The sequence below is a fragment of the Dicentrarchus labrax genome, unplaced genomic scaffold (genome assembly GCF_905237075.1).
Source record: "Dicentrarchus labrax unplaced genomic scaffold, dlabrax2021, whole genome shotgun sequence".
In the NCBI taxonomy this organism is placed as follows: domain Eukaryota; kingdom Metazoa; phylum Chordata; class Actinopteri; family Moronidae; genus Dicentrarchus; species Dicentrarchus labrax.
Window position 1 is genome coordinate 3252367 of NW_026136708.1, and position 20951 is coordinate 3273317.

The 20951-nt window shown below is 40.4% G+C and overlaps 1 protein-coding gene across 1 annotated transcript in view; it reads right to left on the reverse strand.

Annotated features, from left to right (window-relative positions):
• Positions 1-20951, reverse strand: part of cnih3 (cornichon family AMPA receptor auxiliary protein 3) — a 78983-nt gene that overhangs the window by 39972 nt on the left and 18060 nt on the right. The window contains 2 exon segments of the mRNA XM_051408558.1: positions 9057-9104; positions 20763-20831. Coding sequence (XP_051264518.1) covers positions 9057-9104; positions 20763-20831 — 117 coding nt within the window.

Below are 20951 nucleotides of genomic sequence, written 5' to 3' on the forward strand. Positions count from 1 at the left end.
ACGATTCAGGGACAGCGCATTTTAATATGGAACAATTCTGTTCCATATGATGCGATACGATGCAATCTGATACAGTTCTTAACATTGTTTAATGTAGGGATTGATTTTCTAAATTAATTAAAAATAATAATAAGCCATATCTATAAATTGCTGGCATGGCTTAGCTTCAAATACATATATTTTATAAAATACCAGGGAATCCCGAGCTGTTGTTTTTTTCTTTACAGCATGGGGAAAAAAAGAACAAAGAACATTATAGACACCAGAAAAGTCAAATTTATGGTAGATTGCATTCAACTGTACAGGTGTACCTAATAAAGTGTAAGCTAAGCCATGCCAGCAATTTATAGATATGGCTTATTATTATTTTTAATTAATTTAGAAAATCAATCCCTACATTATGTATAAAATGCCTTTAAGGGTCTCTACAGCTTCCAGACCATCATGAGTACTAGCTAGAGGAAATAGCAGCTTCAGCTTCAGGTCTTTGGAACACAGAGACAATACAGTATGTAGAAATCTGGGCTGTTTTCAGCGTAAGTCATGCAGCACACTATTAATATTCATTTCCTGCTGGGCCTAACGGTGGTTGCTATTTTGTTGTCAAAGAGGAGTTCCCCCTCCCCCCTCTCCTCTTCCTCTCTTTCCATCCTCCCCCTGATTCTCCCCCTTAATTTCTTTCTCCTGTACGTCCTCCTGCCCCTCTCTATCTCCCTGTTATCTCTCACCTCCTCCCCATCTCCTGTCTCCACCTTTCTGTCCACCTCTCAGGTCCTTTCTCCTGGTAACAGTGTGTGGGATGAAGGAAGTGCTGTGGTTTGCCTATAAGCTCATTATTCTGACTGACTGAGAACTTAGCTGTTCCTGCTTGAGGGATCACACAGAAGAAATCACAAGCACACACACAGTCCTTTCTCAACAGCATTGTTGTTGTTTTGGTTTACTTACTGTCTGGCAGCTGCATAATTTTCCTTTTATAATCTGATGCACATGCACACGTGTTTCTCTGTCTTTGCTGTGTGTATTCATGCACTCAGTCATGTTAAAGCTAAACTTACTGTGAATATATGTGAACGTGGTTTTCATTGTCACAATTTGCTTATGTGGAGCTAAGTGAATTTGTGTGAGTACGTCTGAAAAATGTTCCATGACTTGCCATACATGTATTTAATTGTTAATAATACTAAGAAACTGAGATTAGCAAATATAATAATGTTTAATATATAAAATATTTATAAAATTAGATATATCTCATGAACAATATTGGCAATATGCTCATCTCCAAGCCCATTTCTTATTGCTGAAGTTATACATCTTTAAAGATAAAGGTCAAAATAAATAGTAAAAAAAAAAACTTGCTAGTTTCCTGGTCACTGTGGTCTTTAGAAAACATTAGTCAAACAGGGGGATATAGTGCATTTTTATTGGGGACTATTTTCAGCGGAGGATGAATCCACATTTGGTGCTCTCTCTCTTGAGTATTTAGAACAGCAGGATGGTGTATGTGGGATTGAGTCAAAATAAAGTACAGTATGTGTTCATGGTAATAAATCATGTCACCCAGTGCAACAGTGTGGCCCACTGGTGGGTTTTTAATAGTTTGTAGACTTCAACCTTGCAAGGAATGCTGGACTCACAAGATCACAAAATCACAGAATCCATCTTGCTATGCTAGTTGGTCTAAACCATAGCGATTCAGACCAATACGCATCCTATGAGAAACTGCTGTCAGCTACGGCATGAGCTAGGGGCATGGTTTAATGCTTGGTGTGACACTGATCAGAACTGGAGAGTATTTCTTCATTGAAAGCAGAGCAAAGAACAGCACTGAAGGCTTTTTCCATGATAGAAAAGATGTTTTCACTCTTCTTCCGACTGACTTCAGTAAGAGTTTGACTATGGTTTGTTGATCTGATTGGTTGCAGTTCACAAATGACTTCATGATTATGCTAAGTAGTTTCTACTGGTGAATTTAACTCTTTTGTCCTTTATCCATTTCAGTTGTATTTTCTGTCCTCACTTCAACTTGACCTCTGACATTGCTTGGATGGAAGGATCCACTTGAAGGGTCGGGCGAAGGTGGCGAGTGTCAGTACCACTTCCTGTACCTCCCTTGCAGTATAGGTAGCATATTGACAATTTTGGCCGGCAGGTTACATTTTTTCCCCCACATTGTTGGTGGTGGCCCAGTAGGTGGGCCGGCCAGTCTAGCATCTGCCAGAATTACCAGATTGCCAGTCTGAGCATGAACAGATGTCAGGTGTTTACATCACCGTGGTTTTCCACCCCTTCTAGGTCACCGTTCATTGAAGTGAACTCCCTTCAGTGCTCATTGCTTATCGCCTGTAACCCTGTCGTGCTCTTCACAAGTGGTTTGTTGATTTCCTTTTTACCTAGTTCACTGCTCTCAGCATGGCCATGCTCAGTGGGCTATCACTTATAAGAGAGTCAGTTAAGAGACACAGGATGTTTGAAAGGAAGGACAAAAGGGCAGGATTGTTCAAAAATGTATGATGTTTTTCTGGTTGTCTTTCCAGTTAGGAAAACTAGTGCAGCATGGGGTCGCCACTGAAGATACACAGTTCTCCAGGCAGTTCAACCCCCATGTCATGAAATCTTTATATCATAAAGGCTCAGACTGGTGGCTTTGAATGATGAAAAGCAAGCGGGTTAAATGAGCAGATGTTTATCAAATAAATCCCACTTTTACCACATTGTGCTTCTGCTTTTATCAAAGTGTCACTATTTGAATCAAATCATTCATGTCTTTATCAAAACAAGTTCATATTTGAGTGCTGTCAATTCAATCATTTTGTCATCAGCTCAGTTTTCTTAATGAGCTGTTCTAAGTTCTAGTGTTTGTGTGCAGCTGCCTGCGGAGCTTTGTTCAGACAGACAGGATCCCAATGGACTTCACTTCAACCTTCCAGCACTCTGCAGTGAAAAGTGCCATCACTCCTCTGTTACCCTACTGACTGATTGATTCCAATGGTCAGTTGCCTCTGGCATTAAATCCAGAAGATGCTAATAAGAACATGTAGCTCTTGGGATTTTAAAACAGGGACAGTGAAGCCATTTCACAGATACATTAAAGTGCTTTTGTGGCTTGCAGACGACTTGCTAGCGGTGCTTCAACAATGCAAACCATTTACAATCTGACAGCATAGTGAGTGTGACATGAAAACATTTGCGTTTGTGTTTGAGTGCATCTATGTGCTTTATATGCATGAGTTACGAGGATGTTAGGCATAGACTGTATGCATGTCATATCACTATACATGCAAACTGCCACAGTCACTCCTCCCCAAGTGGGCAAACATGCAACACGATCTTTATTCGCTTACTCACATGGAAAACAGAACATGGAAAACACTGCTGAAATGTTAAAAAGCTGACAACAGATTCACTACAGCAGCCCTGCAACAGCAGCAGGTCAGCAGGAGCAGTACTCTATTCACACAAACTGAATCAAAGTGGCAGGGCTGTCATAAGCCTGAAGCTTGCGGGTATGTTTACATGGGCATGTAGTTTACTTAGCTCTGATTGGGTGGTTATTTTACCCCATTGCTACTATGCAGGCTTTTGACTAAGTAGTTCCTTTCCCGACCAATGCATGTCCATGCAATGTTTTTCTTATTCAAGTCTCAGTAGCTTGTAAGAGAATCTGAGAATTGATGGAGATCATCAGCCTTTCTTTTGCATAATTTAGTTAGAGAAAACCATGTTTCTATTTCCCAAGAATATGATAATGAGTGTGATTGCTATCCTGTCTCTCTTGAGCATCAGAGTACATTTGCAGAAAGCTGAACCTTTCCAAACTGCCCCGGGTTGTGCTGCTGGCCGACTTTTGAGTCTTGAGTTACAGCAGGCTGGTGCAGTTCTGCTGTGCAATTTTTGACATTGACCACAGACATTCAATGGAGTTACAAGCGTACACTGGAAAAAAACATACTTGAAGCCTAAAAACACTTTAGTTTGCAAAAGTAGCAGTGTTGTTATATGTAACAGATGTACTGATTAAATCAAAGGGTATCTGTTCTGTCAGAGAGTCCATGTGAGTTTATTTTCTTAGACCTCTCACCATCTGATTGTTGAATTACTGTGTTCATTCCCCTCTGAACCACCACTGTAAGGAGACTGGTAGCAATGCTAATGAGTTTGCAGGTCTTTTGTACACACAATATAAATGGCACCTGTCTGTCTGTCTGTCTGTCTCTCTCTCTCTCTCTCTCTCTCTCTCTCTCTCTCTCTCTCTCTCTCACCCCAACTGGTCAAGGCAGACGACCACCCACCTACAGCCCAAGGGTCTGTCCTAGGTTTCTGCCTCTTAAAAGGCAGTTTTTTCTTGTCCCCGTCGCCAAGTGCTTACTCATGGTGGTACTGTTGGGTCTCTGTAAATAATGTTATAAAGAGTTTGGTCTAGACCTGCTCTATTTGAAAAGTGTCCTGAGATAACTTCTGTTATGAATTAGCGCTATACAAATAAAACAGAATTGAACTGAATTGAATTTACTGCAGTCACTGCGTAGACATTAACACTGAAACCAGAGACTGGAGTATTCAGTCAGTCCAGATAATACATAGAAAATCAAAGATCCTGTTTACTGTTTGCTCACTTGGATCTATACAATCACTGTTGTGCACAAATACATACATACTCACACACCCCAAACACAGTTGCACTGAGACAACTGGACAGCAGTGCTCCTCCACTCACACATAGGCATGTGAAAGTGTGCACTATGCACATGCATGCGCACGCACACTCAGTGCCTAACAGAAGCAAAGATCACAGCACAGCACAGCACCACTCAATTTCTGACTCCTCTCTCATCTCTTTCCAATGTGAGGAGAGCCACAGAGAGAGAGAGAGAGAGAGAGAGAGAGAGAGAGACCAAATGATAGCAATGAGAGTGCAAGATGGGTGGGAAGTCAGAAGAGTCTCAGAAGTGAGACAACAGAGTGTGTCTTCCATGATGCACTTGGTGTAATATTTTTCAACTAAAGACTTAAGAATTAATAAAAAAATTACAAGATTCATAGGAAACATCAGATAAAAACACTTTCAAACCTACAAAGGAAAAATCTAGTTATTTGCTGTTCATTCCATTTAAATGATGCATAGTGTGTACATATGGGATATCTATGGTTACCAGTATGTAATAATTGGATTGTGAACTGTAGGTACAAGTCTTGAAATTAGCTTTATAGACAGACAGCCTTTAATCATAATATACATTAACTGGCAACTTTATTAGGTACACCTGCACAATCTAATACAAAAGCTCTGTGCAGATGTTCATAATAAATCGTCCAGTGAGTATAGAGACCAGTTAAAGTTTTAATTACTGAACAATTACAAAACAAGGGACATACAGAACTGTGTCATCGGCATCACAATAGACATTAAATTATTGACAAAGGGGATTTCTGTTATTCATACATAATGTAAATAGTAGTGGATAAAGAATAAATCCCTGTGGCACCCCATTACTGATGGTTTGATACTTGTATAGCCCTATCAGCCGCAACTGTTTGAATTTCCCCTAAAAGGTAAGCTATACAGCCATAAATGTAATGGAACTGAAAGCCAGGGACTTGTTGGATTATAATTTTAATTATACCATTGATACAAATAAACAGCTTATTCAGTGGATTAGTGTTTATGGCACATCGTCTGTAGTCATGAGTTTGAAACATTTAGTATAAACACAAGATTTTAATGGTGCAACATCAAGCAGACAACTATCTCAAACTGTAAGATTGTATTCTTACAGTGGCTGCAAAGTTCCTTCTCTCTGAGACCACCCATGAGGATTGTTTTGTACAGGAAAATAATTTTAAAAGTCACTGATTTGATAATCACATGAAAGCACAGGTGAATATCCTCCGATGTTGGGTTCTGAAGACGCATGGCAGCGATTCAAAAATATTCCCCTGGCACCTTATAACACTACATACTATACACTCAGGAAGGTAGAGAAGAGGGGGAGAAAGAGAAAAAAGAGGTGGATATGTTGAAAAAAAGGAGGAGAGACAGAGCAAAAGGGGTAAGACAGGTCCAAAAATAAAGGAAGGAAGAGCGCTAATGAGTACACACAGGTTTGCTCAGTTGCTGTGACAACGCACCGGTTCATTGCTTCAAGCCACGAGACTGCATATCTAATGAATAACACACAGACACACACAGTTGAGACTACAGAACACAGTATATCCCTTCAAGCTATTGTCATCTGCATGGTTTTTCAGGCGTCCAAAGCCCATCAGAACACAACACACTCCGTTGAGAACAAACATGGCACGTGTCCATACGCCTGCATGTGTATGTGTGTCTGTACTGAAAACTATCAAATAGGTGTGCCAACATAAAGAAACACAGCCAAAGCTTTTAACCAAATCAATCAGGACCACCATGCTGCGACTGTGCCAGTTGGACTGAGCTGAATAGTTTTAGCAGGGGAAAGAAGAGCTCCGGAGAAAGGAGGGAAAAACCTACACAATGCAGCAGATCCTCCTGCACCAGGACCTCAGGCGTCCACACTGACAGGCACAGTATACAACAGAGTCGAAATATAGCTCATAAATTGTGCGTGTGAAGTTCAAAAACTGTGAAAAGATGTATGAATTTGACCAGATGTATGAAGAAGGAAATTGTCAATAGAGGCACTTGGCAGGGATGTCCTGTCTTTCTGCTTGTCTTTGCTTCAGTTTGTGGTAGATAAACAGTATTAGGAGGGGTAGTAAATGTATCAGGGGGTCAGGGGGTTATGTTTTATGGTAGGAAATGACCGTTAAGTTCTTGAGCCACTAGATAATGCTGTTTGTCAATCAATACACTGCAGTAGGGTTAGACAATATGATGATACACTGTGAGATGATAGACATTTCTTTTGCTATTTGCATATTTTGCTATCTCACCTCTTTTGAGGTCAGACTTGTGGTTGCATGAGGCCTTTGAGGGGGTTAGGTAAGATTTTTGCATCAATGTGATTAAGTACCTTGATTTCTCATGATTCATTTACCGGATTAGCCAAAAACAAAACAAAATGCATGAACAAATGTTTTTGAATGACTCTTTTTAGTGTTCTGAAATGTTCGGGGTCAGCCTGTTGAACATACCGAGTGCTCACTGCTCATGAAAGACAAGAATGTCTGATTTTTCCCACACTGCCCACACCCACTAGCTGTTGTCGTAGGGTACTGCTCACACTGCCTGTGGTCGCTCAAAACATAGGAAGCGGGACAACCAATGAATGAGTGGGAATCACTGCCTTGAATGAGGATGTCCATTTCTGAGTCGAGTCCAGAGCCTGGCAGTTACACTCACTCTCACACAGTCACATTGAATGAGATAGAATAAACCATTCATTTGAACTGGGAGGGGACATCTGTTACTTGCCCAGGAAGAATGACAAATTGATGCAGTCAAATCACATTTCTGCAACATTTTGTGTTAGGCTTACATTGTGGGAATCAATGCGTTAAAATGGATAGTTTATCTTAATTAATGTGAACTTATACATGATGATTGGTAATGCATCTGAAGAATATTGTGGGGCAAGTAGCATTAGCTGCTGTGTATGTACTATAGCAGAGTATCATGGAGAAACTGACGCCATGTGTTGCAAAAAGTCAGAACTCAAAAGGTTTGCTACATTTACATACACTGACTTGAAGGAAGAGATCCGGTGAAAAGATGTTCCACACATCACTACTCGATAGCGCAGAACGGTTGAGGGCTGCCAAGAAGGGCGGTAATATTGTGCTTTGGAAAAGTAGCATATGATCACACAGCTGTCACTTTTCTGACAGATTTGTGAGGATGGGGTTGCTTTCTCATTTACAACTGATGATAGTGCAGCTAATGTGCATGTAGAAACTGAAGTTGGAGTTCTCAACAAAAATCAATCTGCTCTTTATTGCATGTAGCTGAGATTTTGATGATATATTGATTTCATCACAGATTTAGAAGGTCTCTGATTTTTCATGGAAACAAATATTGATCAGAGTTGCATCTATTAATACTATTTTACTTTAAGATGCTGCTTGGTGACATTGTGGTATCCTGTCTGCAGCTACCTTCAATGATCCCTGCACAGTAGGTCACAGCTGCAAAGGGCAGTGCATCTGTATGTGTGTGTGCACGTACTGTACATTGAGTTGTGTGTGTTTGAATGTTCATCCATGTGTCTATTTGTCTCTGCACAAGTGCTTTAGGGAGGATGTCCTCCCCAGGGGCCAGTGGAGGGCCTGGGGGCTCGAGTTGACAACACTGATAACCAAGATCAGCTGTTCAACCAATGGACCTCCAGCATAAACAGACACATACAAACACACACACATGCATGAGACATGCAGACACAGTGTGAGTTTCAGAGAGGTGGAGGGAGAAACAGATGTCACATTGAAGCCGGGAGGAGGCTTCTCATCCTTATACTGAGTCCTTGAGGCAAACTGTCTGCACACACACACACACACACACACACACACACACACACACACACACACACAGACAGCATGGCAGAGCACAGCACAGAACCGCTCAATCTCTGTTTCTGCTTTGATGTCAGTTCAACATGAGGCAGGAAGACAAAGGAAGCATCACTGTGAAAATCAAAAATTCATTAAAAACTGAACTACTGAAACTAGACCTGTAGAATACCAATATGCAGCTCTAAAAACTCACACAACTCAAAAATAAAACACTAAATTGTCAAGCAGAAGCCTAAACTTGCTGAAAAGTGATGAGGAAATTGTGAAAAATGCTGCCTGGGGTAAGATGTCATCATTTAGAGTAAATATTTGGGTTGCATGTTAGACAGATTCATGAAGTCAAAACGTATTTAATACCAGATATCAGGTGAGAGTAAGGTGTCATCTGCAAACTGTTTGGTATTTTCAATGAAAGATGCAATGTTTTTATCCATCCAAATTTTATTTATTTTATTTAGTGGAGTTCCTATGCTTCTGTCATTAATAATGACAAGCCAGACACCGATCACATTCAGAACCTGAACGACACAAATGAAAGATGATATTTGTCCCTCTCTGCTTACCTTCCTCAACAAGTTGCAGATCCTCTCGATGTTCCGCAGTCTCTCCCTCTGTAAGGAGAAAAACAGGGAAAAGTTTATAACATTGCAGGATTCAGGAAGTTAGGAGCTAAAACCTCTTAAAAACAGTTAGCATTTCCTCTACTTCCGATTCCTCACCGCAAAGTCAATGGTTTTTGGTTAAATCCCGGAAATAAAGTGTGTGGTTAACTGTGGTTAGCAAATTTAGTTTTACAACATAACATATGTCAGTAAATATCCCACCCATGAATTTTAAAGCTTTTACGTGTCTTAAAACATAACGCTAAAAAGTGGCTAAATGAGACTACAGAGATTGTCGGTGACATTAAACATCAGCACGCCTACTCACTAGTCCGCCTTTACAGCCTTGTTGTGTTCATACTCACACCCTTGCAAACTATTCCAACTCACGTTAGCTTTTTACCTCTGGCAATGGCATTTAGGCCACAAAATTCAGTCTAACAGGATCAGGTAGGATACCATTTTATTGCCATGGGTCTTGTGTCAACAAAAAACAAATGTAAAATGTATTGCTAATTGGTGGTGAATCAAGGATCAGGTATGACTGTTCTCAGTTCTTCAGTTTCAGATGGTTTCTCTTTTAAAACTGGGAGCACCAGAGAAACCCTGATCAGGACCACTGATCAACCAATCATGGGATTGTCGCCACAATAGTGTGACAGCAGGACATTCTCTTATATACAGTACTTTTGGAGGATAGATTAAAAGAGTTTTCCTCCAGCAGTCACTGTAGTGATCACAATGTTTATGTAAGTTACTATATTTCAGTATTTGAGCGTTCTCAGCTTGTGTAATCAACTGTAAAATGCTTAAATCAGCACTCGCCACAATGCTGACTCTAACAGCCACCATTTCACCACAGCTTTTAACATCATCATCAAATATTAACTAATTCCTATAGAGACGCAATCTGGACTTGATTGGCAGCGCTGCCTGCTCCACAGGGGGTGATGCATAACTCTGGCTGCTTATAAATCATATATTGATCTGAGCGTCAAGCTGTTTGTGTGCTTGCGGACTGTCCGTTTGACTTCATCTCTGCTTCACATATAAGCTGGCTGCAAACGTCAACAACAGAGGCTCCATGGGAACGATAGAGTATATAAAAAAATATTTAGGCTCACACAGAACATCAAAGCCAGCATGTCTAAAGCTGAACTAATATTTAGTAACCACATAAGAAAAACAGGATTAAAGTGTGTGAAAATGTAAGTAATTGGAGTGAAAACATACTTTGCTGCCTATGAACACTGCGTTTGAGTGTTTCTGTCTTCTTCATATACGGGAAACCACAGGCGTTATCTGCATCTATACGTTACACACTGTAATGTTGCCCCTATTTAAGCACTCTGTGGTTTCAACTTACTTGTGCATTTTTTTATACCATGTGTTTATTGCTGACTGCGAGCAAGAAGCCAGTGTGACTCTACCGCTGCTCAACTACAGTGTCTCTGTGTGTGTGTGTGTGTGTGTGTGTGTGTGTGTGTGTGTGTGTGAGAGAGAGAGAGAGAGAGAGAGAGAGAGAGAGAGAGAATCAGAGAATCAGAGACAGAAGCAGGTGCTTACTAGGTTGAGAGAGAGAGGCTCAGACAGACATAATGTGGTGTGTGTGTATGTGGCTTCTGCCCATTCACAGCTGTGAGTATTTCAAACACACAGTAACCCATGAAATATGATTTTCATTCACCCAAGGGCTTAACTCTGGCTCTTAAATTCACTGTAATTTGTTTGAAGTGTTGAACTTTTTTTAAGAGTCTAAGTGGATCTAATTTTAGTCCACTAATGGTTATAGTTGTTGGTCATTATATTATAAGACAGTCTAAAACAGAACATATATAGCTAAATTAGTCAGTGGTCCAAGTTTAAGTTTTAAACAGGTAATCATCAGTGATGTGTGAAGCTTTATTCTCTGCGGCTGGAATCAGCAGCACTGTATTTACACGCACAAATCAAGGCTAAATAGGGGACCTGCAGGGCCACACAGTCCTGATTGACTGTTTGTGTTTGTTGTTGTATGTGGAATTAAAGATTACCTTCCACTTTTGGATTAGTCACTGTGGCTTTTTTTGGCAGCCCTTAACACCTCCAGTGCCACTTTGTGTGTATATGTGTGTATATGTGTGTATCTAACACCTTGATTTCAAGTAGTTTTAAAAGAACATTTTGGTTGTTGTATGATTTTTGAGTTCATGTTCCAGCTTTATAACAGATCAACAAGTTATTTTAGCACAGCGGCTAGCTAGCCTTTTCCTGAGTGTGCCATTTCACTACAAGTTCAACGCTGTGAAATACCTTAAATCCACTTGGTGCTTGTGCAAAGTGCTGACTTTAACAACGCTGACATATTGCTCATAAACTGGAAAAGTTAAACACTCATCAGTGGCCTTTACAGTTGCTACCCAGAGAGGGCGCTCATGAGCCACCAACCAACGCCACTGTATATATGGCCAGTGGAATTATATAACATGCAGGCCCTGTAACCTCGGGAGATAAGGCAGGAAATGTTTAGCCCAAGCAGCGACCACCATGGCTGACAAATGAAGCCAACACGGAAGAAGGAAAAACCGCAGTTCTTCGAATGGCCACTCGAGGCTGGCTACAGGTAGTTTTTTTCTGTTTTTCTGGGGGGGGTTGTATTTATTTTCATTTAAAAAAAAGGAAAATGGGTAAATGCATTTTTGTTCCCCCATGTATAAATGGTTGGCAGCAAACACCTCATTTTACAATTTTGGTTTTGTCATTTCAAAACAAAAATTTGTTGACTGCAGAGTACACTGACCCAGAAATAAACCTGTTTACAGCCTGGAACCAAAAATGGTTTTGGTCTCTAGAGCTAGATTCCTTGTTCATGACAACTTTATGGGCGTGAATGTTTATATCAGTCACCTGTTTAAATTATATTAACACTGGTTTTAGTAACCAGGTCCATATCAGCCTCAAGTCTTTGCCCATTTTTGGATTAGCTGACACTGACAACGCCTCCTCAAAAAATGATTGGATGCTGTCACAGACACTTTATCTCGTGTGTTTAACCTGTACACCAACAGAAATGTGAAAAACGACTATTCGAAGTTTTACTATTTCTTAGCGGATAAGTCAGATGACTTTTGGTTTTACTGCCTTTTATTTTACTGTTTGGGTTCAGTCTCACTGCTCCCATTAGATACTTTCCAGCACCAGTCTGCTCTCAGTAGGTGGTGGAGTGTCTGTGTCTGCAGGAAAGTGAACAGACGACTGTGTGCTAACACACTGGCCATATCAACTTTACAACTTGATAATATGTCAGTGCTGTGTTTTTAGCTTGTCATGCTGCCCCCAAGTGGCCAAAAAATCTGAAAGAAAGAGAGAAGAAAGCAAATAATAATATTTCCCAAAATTGTTATACTACCCCTTTATTGCTTCAGTAGTGGCTGTGTTCTAAAATTTTCTGTTGTGTGCATTTGAAGGTTAATGCCAATTTGTTCTTTAAACGCTGAGGGCCTCGTTTCCTAATATATACATAGACGAAGATGTAAACATACATATTTGATAACTATTTTTATGGAGTGAAGACTGCTACAGAGGTTGCTTCTTGAAAATGTTTAATTTATGCGTGTGCAGTAAATAATGCAGCCGTGAGGTTTCTGGGTAGGAGGCAGCAAACAAGTCTGAGGTAACACCACTGTAACAATGGAGAGGGACAGAGAGACGGAGAGAGGGGAGGGAATAAGTGAGAAGTATAAAAATGAGGGTGACCACTGTATCATTTATTCATTTCTTGTGTCTGTGTGTATCTGTGTGTGTGTGTGTGTGTGTGTGTGTGTGTGTGTGTGTGTGTGTGTGTTGAGACTTAAATATCACGACTTCCATTCTCCCCAAAACGCCTCATGGGACTTTACCTCATTTCACATGGAAGGGAGCGTGGGAAAAAAGACAGAAAAATACATTGCGCTGCCTTTCAGCTTTTTGTTATTTCAAATGTTTGAAAGTAAAGGGAGATGCCATTTCAGCTGAAGAAAGTTTGACTTTGAAGTGCGATGCTACGGCAGCGGCACAACGGGCAAAAAGGGAATCCATGATTAGGAGGAGGAACGGCGGGAAAGTGTGGCCGGGGTAAGAATTTGTATTCATAGTGGTAGATTACAGATTCCTGCCGCGTGCACAGGAAGTCTTTCATCTTCTTTAAAACACAGAATTTTAACCCTCCTTCTGTCCTCGATGTGACCTAACCCGCCGCGCACACACATACATATATACTTATACACACACACACACACACCACAACAGCCATGAAATCCCAGTCTGATAGCCAATTATCTCCACGGCTAGCGTCTATTTCTGGTTGGGACCACGCACCTCATCAAGGGCCGGTCCAATTCACTCCTGCAACACACCGTCTCCCCTCGCCTTCATCTCCTGCCGGGTTTGAACGAGGACACGCAAATACATTCCACACAACACCGCACTGTGTGTGTGTGTGTGTGTGTGCCGGTGTATGTGCACGTACACACCCGCAACTGTCTACTCATTAGCAAGCAATTAGGCTGATGCCTCTGAAATGTTCTCGCGAGAACTCTGACTCAAGTAAAGCTGGGGGGGGGAGGTGAGGGGGGTTAAATTGACCTTCATTTAACCAAGCAGGCCAATTAAGAGCAAATTCTCATGTACAGGAGGTGGCTGGCGTTACGCACGATTGGACAATGAGCCCCTAAAGATGAAGTGGAGACGCAAACTGTGTTTAAATGCCCCCCCCCCCCCCGACTCAAGTAAAGCTTGAACTTAAGCGGGCGAGACAGGCGTGGAGTGGCGAGGGAGATGGAGTGATACGGGGAACGAGGGGTGGAGGGGAGCGTTTAAATGGTGTGAAGAGGCTCCAGAAGCTGGTCGACCTTGTGTCCTTGGTGGGATGCTGATGAACAGCTACTGAAAATACAGCCAAAATATCACATTCATAAAACAACTGAGTGAAAAACCCACCAGACTCTCCTTCCTTCATCTCGTCCCTCTGTTATCACTCTGATTTCAGACTCTGATGATATTATCAGTGCTCCTGGCTATAGCTTTATCCCTTCATAATAGAGCGATGTGCGCATGTGAATGTACTGTTAGGAGTGAGCATCCTCACGGGAGTCTGCGTCCAGGTTGAACAGATGTTAGGAGCATGACAATGACGCAGTAACTAAATGACTAAATGAATCAACTGAAATATGTTTTCATCACAGTACATCTGTGTTTGTGTGTGTCTGTGCTATGTGTGAAATGATATCAGACATGTACAGCAAGCAGGTGTAAATGTAAATTCCGAGGTCTTTGCCAATTCAGTACCATAATATATATACTGTATTGCTTTTTAGCTATTAGGAGCCAACATCCTATGGCCAGCAATTATGTTGTGTCATTGCGGTGTCATTACATAGGGAAAAGGCACAAATAGGGGTTGATGAGTGTCCTTGCAGTCTACCCCCATCAAAGTGGACGGACCTGACACAGACAACTACCTTATTGAATCTCATATATCTGACATCTGTCACTGTTTCTGACATTGAGACACACTTTACTTTTCTGTTTTGGTCGTCTGCCCAATGGGAGTTACTGTAAACTGCAGATCGATCTTTTACTACGAGCCGACAGAAGAAGAAAACGTGAGTTTCATCTCCACTTCCTACAGTGTTTACAAGGTTCATTACTGGAAGGTAGGTCAGCTCAGTTTATGTGGATTATTACGGTTTGAATACCCTCTGTACCCACGCTGTCAAACCAAACTCCATTCTAAAAGTAAAAAGCATTCACAGTAAAAACTTTATTTACACCATCACTCACACTCTTTACTGATTATCTTCAATCTACAGACACAACTGGCACACATGTCATTTACTCAGTAACATCAGTAACTAACCTTTGATGAAGATTTGAAGATGAACTTTTACTGTCCGTTGATTAGCAAAGTAATAAACTGCCTTTTTTATTGTTTGATGTGCAAAATGTGAAAGTTTTTAGGCATGGTGCCTCTGGGCACTTTTACGGCACTCACCCAAAAAGGGGGCGTGGTCAATTTGAACGCAAGAAATCTATGGTTTTGTGTGTGTGTGTGTGTGTGTGTGTGTGTGTGTGTGTGTGTGTGTGTGTGTGTGTGCCGACATGAATATAACTGTTTTTCAGAGATGCCTGTTTGCTTCTTCACACCAGAAAATGGCACAGCAAAGTTAATTCACAGATCCCCGTGAACTAGGCGGTGCTAGAAGCTTGGTGATGTAGTTACTACTTGCAGAGCTAGTTAGTGGAGTACTGGCCAGCTAATGCTAACATGCTAGCATGCGAGGAACATTCTAGTGCTAGTTGGTCACAATGCCTGAACAAGCAAGCAAACTGTTAACAAGCTTGCTTTAAATAAATTCACACAGTTTAATTAAACCATGTAACTCTACCAACAGCAGTTCTCTTCTGTGTCTATTTATACTGTAACAGAAGAGGGTTAAAGGTCGAGTGTTTAACATTCAGGGGGCTCTATTTTTCGCAGCTACCGTCGTTCTTTCCACACACCCCACCGTCCATTCTTAGTCCCAGGTCATCAAATACAGATGACAGCGGTGTCCATACTGTTAGATGCCACTAAATCCTACACACTGGACCTTGTGGAGAGTGAAACACAGCTAATAAGCTACAATCCTCATTTTAGACACTGTATGGCTCTCCATTCCCTCAACCAGTAGCACTGTGAAGAAAGCTTGCTATTTGTCAGTGGCGGGCTTTAGAATGTCAAAATTGAACTTGACGCAAATCCACTGATTGTAGAGATTCCATTGAAATGAACTGATTTCCCCAGAAAAAAAAAAATCAGTTTTAAACGCTGAACTGCACTCTAAATGTAATATTAATTCATTGGTTCATTCATTCATTCATGTATTCAGTCATTACTTTTCTTTGCACAGCCTATGAGTCAAAGAAGGGCTGTGGCCTGTCTCCAGTCAATGTCCTCTGAAAAGTGAGGCAGAAACATTATGAAAATGAAGAGAAAATGAAGGAAGATGATATTTGAGATGGGGGACAAACAATCCTGGTTCAGTGCAAAAAACCCAATCAAAAGTTTTGTCAGAGTAGAAATGAGCCTTAAGCAGTCTGAGTTAGATTAATCTAAGTTATGATTATTGTAGTATGTAATTAACTTTTTGTGCTACCACTGCGATCAAGACATTGTTTGTTGGTTTGTCAAAAAATAAGGATACAGGAGACTGCCAGGGCAAAGATACACACTCTTATTGATGCAGCTGCTTCAGACCAACTTTAGAAAGCATTTGTGCAATGGACGAGGACTGCAGATTCGATCCCCCGTCTTTTACAATGAGCTATGAAGGGAACTCTTCATGGCCAGTGTGGACAGGAGGAATGATTACAGTGACCAATAACTTTCAAATGACATTGTTTTAAAAGAGACTTTAAAAACTCTGAAGCTATCATATAATCTCCCGCTGAGCCAAACACATGATTCTTGTAAGGTTGAAATCTAGATAGATACATGTCTGTAAGATTTGGCATACTGAAACAGTTGTAGTTGAATTTGCAGTCGAAGTGGCAGTCAAAATATAAACACTAAGAAAACAGCAGTTAAAATGAAAGCGCTGTGTGAAGTTGAAGTGTCAGTTTGAATGAAATTGCTAAAATTAGGTAAAATGTCATTCGAAGTATACAGTAGGTGATTGAGCTGGAAGTGTCAGTCTAAGTGGAAGTCCTGAAGAACATATTACTTTTTCAAGCATATAAACTCAAATAAACTCACAGCTGAAGTGGAGGTGTCAGTTTACATCCATTTAGCTTATCTAGATGTATAAAATTTCTTTAGTAAAACTGGTGATTGAATTCCACATAGTGAAATTATTTCCCAACAATCTTGGCAGGAATGTCAGTGCAGGTAATCCCACACAAGGATGTAGTACATGCATACAAGAACAGATGGTAATTTAATTCCAAAAATGTTTTAAACTGATTGCATTGAACATTTTAAGTAAAACTAACTCAGTTTTGTAAGTTAAAAAACATTCTTGATCAAATAGCTTCAGTATTTTTTTACATTTGTAATGTTAAAACAAAATGTCTGGTAAAAACTACTCAATCATAAATGTTTCTCTAACTTACGAAACTAAGTTATCATCACTCAAAATTACACGTAAAAGCTGCTGAATCATCAAGAATCGTTTTTAATTTACAAAATTTAGTTTTTGTCACTTTGATTTTTGATGTAATCTGTTTCAACAATTTTTGGAGTTAAAATAACTTCTCGCACAACAGCGCTGTCCACATTAAAACACATCCGTCAAATTAATAAACACAAACTATCAAACATCAACAACCAAAGCAGATTTTCTTGAGGGTAAAAACAACTCATCTCCATGTTCTGTGACATTATTCACTATTTCTGTTTTCACTATTTCCTCTACACTGGACTACAACTTGCCAATATAAAATGTGTGTGTGACAGATGGAGAGGGACAGGGAGAAACAAAAAGAGAGAAAGTTAGGAAAGTTTTACATAGTTTATTGCAAATTTGACAGAGGGGACAGATAGATTGCATCTCTGTATTTGTATGTGTGTGTGCGAATGGTCTGCACAGTGTGAGGTTCCTCCCCGAGGGAGCAAGCTGACAGAAACTGCTAATTAGACTGCCTGGTTTCAAGAAGGAGAGGAAGGAAGGAAAGCTGGGTGGGAGACATTATGCAAGAGCTAGTGAGAGATGGGCCGTATCATTTCTGGAAGTGTATGACATGAGAAAGGGAAAGAGAGTTATGGCTGGTTACTGTATTCACCATGAAGCCATCAAACTGCTGGATTAAAAAGACAAAGTAAAGAAATTGAAATTAAAATTGAAAATTGAAATTGAACTAAAACTGATAACAAAAGGTGAAAAGTAATAAAGACCCAGGTTATAAGTTGGTTCCTTATGTTGTATCAACAGTACCAAGACAGAACTTTGCCTCTAGAATATCTGAATGTTCCACGTGCATATGTTTCTCGTGTGAACACCTCTGGCTGCATCCTTGTATATCTGTCGTACATTCTGTGCTGTCAGAACAGTCACAGTCACTGGAAAAAATCTTCAAGCATGCAAGAAATCATTTTTAACTGAATAGATAGCATGATGAATGACAGCTTTCATGGTTCTTGCAAATGCTATTCAAGTTACTTTAAATATTTCAAAGTACACTTCCATTACGGCCGTAGAAAATGCATAAATATTCATTTTACTAAATCCACAATCTTTCTAGGGTTTTCAGGGCTTGTGGGAACCAAGACATGAACTTGAACCTGTCATAAGAACTTATGCTACTAAGCTACAACTTTGAGAACGTATTTAATTAATGTATTTGAAAGGGAAATCATGCATTTTAGGGCCACATTTCCATCCGGAAATTGGCAGCAGTGACGCATTTCATATAAGAAGCGGGAGGCAAAAAGGGAAGGATGGGTTTAAGAAACATGGCAGAGTGAAAGAAGAAAAGAAAAAGAAGAGAAAATTAGATGGAACCTTTTGTACCCATTCCCCCGCTGGATTCTTTGTAACGTTCTGCATTGCATAATGATATGCAAATATGAAAAAATATGAAAGTGGTACTGAGTGGGGAAATCTGGTCTAATGTACTGTTTTCAGAGTATTGAAAAAGTCTTTCAAGCTGAAGAATTCATTTGCCTCTTAAGAAATCCTCATTCAACCATCTCTCCCTCTTTTTGTCGCCATCTCTAACTTTCCTCTTTCACCCAGTTTGCAATTTCTTCCTCTATCAGTCTCCTTCTCCAACTTTTCTCCTGTCTTTCTTCCACTCTTCCCAAAGGATGTATAGAAGTCAATACAGCAGAGAAGCTATACAGTCAAGAGCTCTTAAGTCAAAGTCACCTCCAAACAAACTGCTCGTGCTGTACTGTACAACCATGCATTATTAAGAGCCAACTGTGTTAGTAAAAGCCAAAAAGACTCAAGGGAAAAGGATTTAGAGGGCTGGAATTCATCCTAAAACAACTGCACCGGGGGCAGCTTTCCCATGCCGGCCAACTCTAATGTACATTTTTCTCCACAACTTCTCCTGATTGCTGCTGCGGCAATTTTGAGGAGCGATGAAGCAGAACATAGTTGCCTGTTTCTTCACTGCGAGAATGTTTGAGAGAGACAAGCTCGTGGAAGGCGATGAGATTGGGGTGAGGGGGAGGAGAAAAACACTCTAAACCAGGCAAGGCTCAAAGAAACTCACTACCTTTTTCACTCACATCACACTTACATATATTAGCATGTTTACATTTACATGTAAAATGCATTAATGCAGAGCTCGTAGAACACAGCTTAAAGCACAACATTATATTTAATATTCACTGCACGTCCAATTTGTTTACCAGACAGCCTGGGAGAGTTGAGGATATATGTATAATCCAGTGTATTTACATGTGAATTGGCTATTGTTAAAACATAATATCCTGTAAGCTGAAATAAATAAATGTTCCTGTTTAAATAGCAGACTGGATACAAAGTATCACTAAAAGCCTAAATCCCTGCATTAGCCTGAAACAGCCTTTAAATAACATCAGGGATGAACTGAAGCTGTGGGTGTGAGGAGCAGTGAGTCTGTTGGCACCTTTTAAGGTGATACTGGAAGTGATTTAGGTTTGTCCTGCACTAAAGTTCACAATGGTAAGAAGAATGTGGTGAAAACTTGGGACATCAATCCAAAACTGTGATCATAAATTACACTGTGACAGACCGGCTGATGGCGTTGCTGTGTTAGCAAACAACACATGTTACGTGCTGGCATGGCAAAAAAGCCACTTGAACTGAATAGTGTTATAATGTGTGTGTGCATGCAAGCAGCTAAGTTGCTTTAACAGGAAGTCCAACAGCATTATCAGAAGAGAATATCCCTCTTCTGAATATGTAACCACGGCGATAACGTTCGTGTATCCTCGAGAGAAATTAGTGTTTTGAAGAGGAAGAAAGAGCTGCAGTAGCAGTGGTGTAAACTGGCAGGTTTTAATGTTCAGTCTACATTTCTTTACAGGTAGATAAAAGTTTTAACTCATCTTGTTGTGAATATTTGATGTAAACTCGCCTTAAAAACAAAACGCCCTCCAAGAGCCCCTTAATGCCCTGCCAACGTTCTCTGAACGTCTCCCGCGATGTGGTACCGCCCCCGTTGAGTAACGCTAGTTTAGATGGTTCAGTTGTAGTAGAAATGGCTTGCACTCTGACTGGTAAGTCTCTGAAACTGTAGGGTTCATGTTTATCTTTGGTTGTGGCTTTTGTTGCATGTATTTTATTTATATTTGGATTCCAGGATTTGTTCCTAAAAAAAGATGATTCATTCATACTTGATGCTTTGGCCTGAAGCCCTATAATAAGAGTCTGCTTCTGAGCGAGGAAGTGAGGAGAGGAGCACAGAAAAAACTAGTATACTGCCTGATTTAAAATGAACGGAGAAAGTGAGAAGAGAAAGTACAGCACTGGGAAAGACAGAGACACTGAGTGAAACAGACAGAGAATCTCGTCTGTAGCGTTCTGTATTAATGTATGTGCCCCCAGCAAATGGATTGAAATGGTTTCCCATATGTGCCAACAATTGCCATCCACACATAAACAATAAGACAATAATCTAAAGAAACATGTAGACAGAGTGTCTGGTAGGAATGAAAATGAGCATGGAGAGCAAACCTACCGCATGGAGTGGATTGCCCTGATCGATCGGCACCTTGAAGTCAGCCTGGAGCTCATCAAAAGCCGTTATCTGCGAAGGAGAGAGGAAAAGAAGTGATGAGTATTTAATCAGTAAAATAGAGGGGCAATATAGAGTGAAATGCCCCCCTCTGAAAGCACATCATTATTGCAGACAACCTCCCGTGTGTCT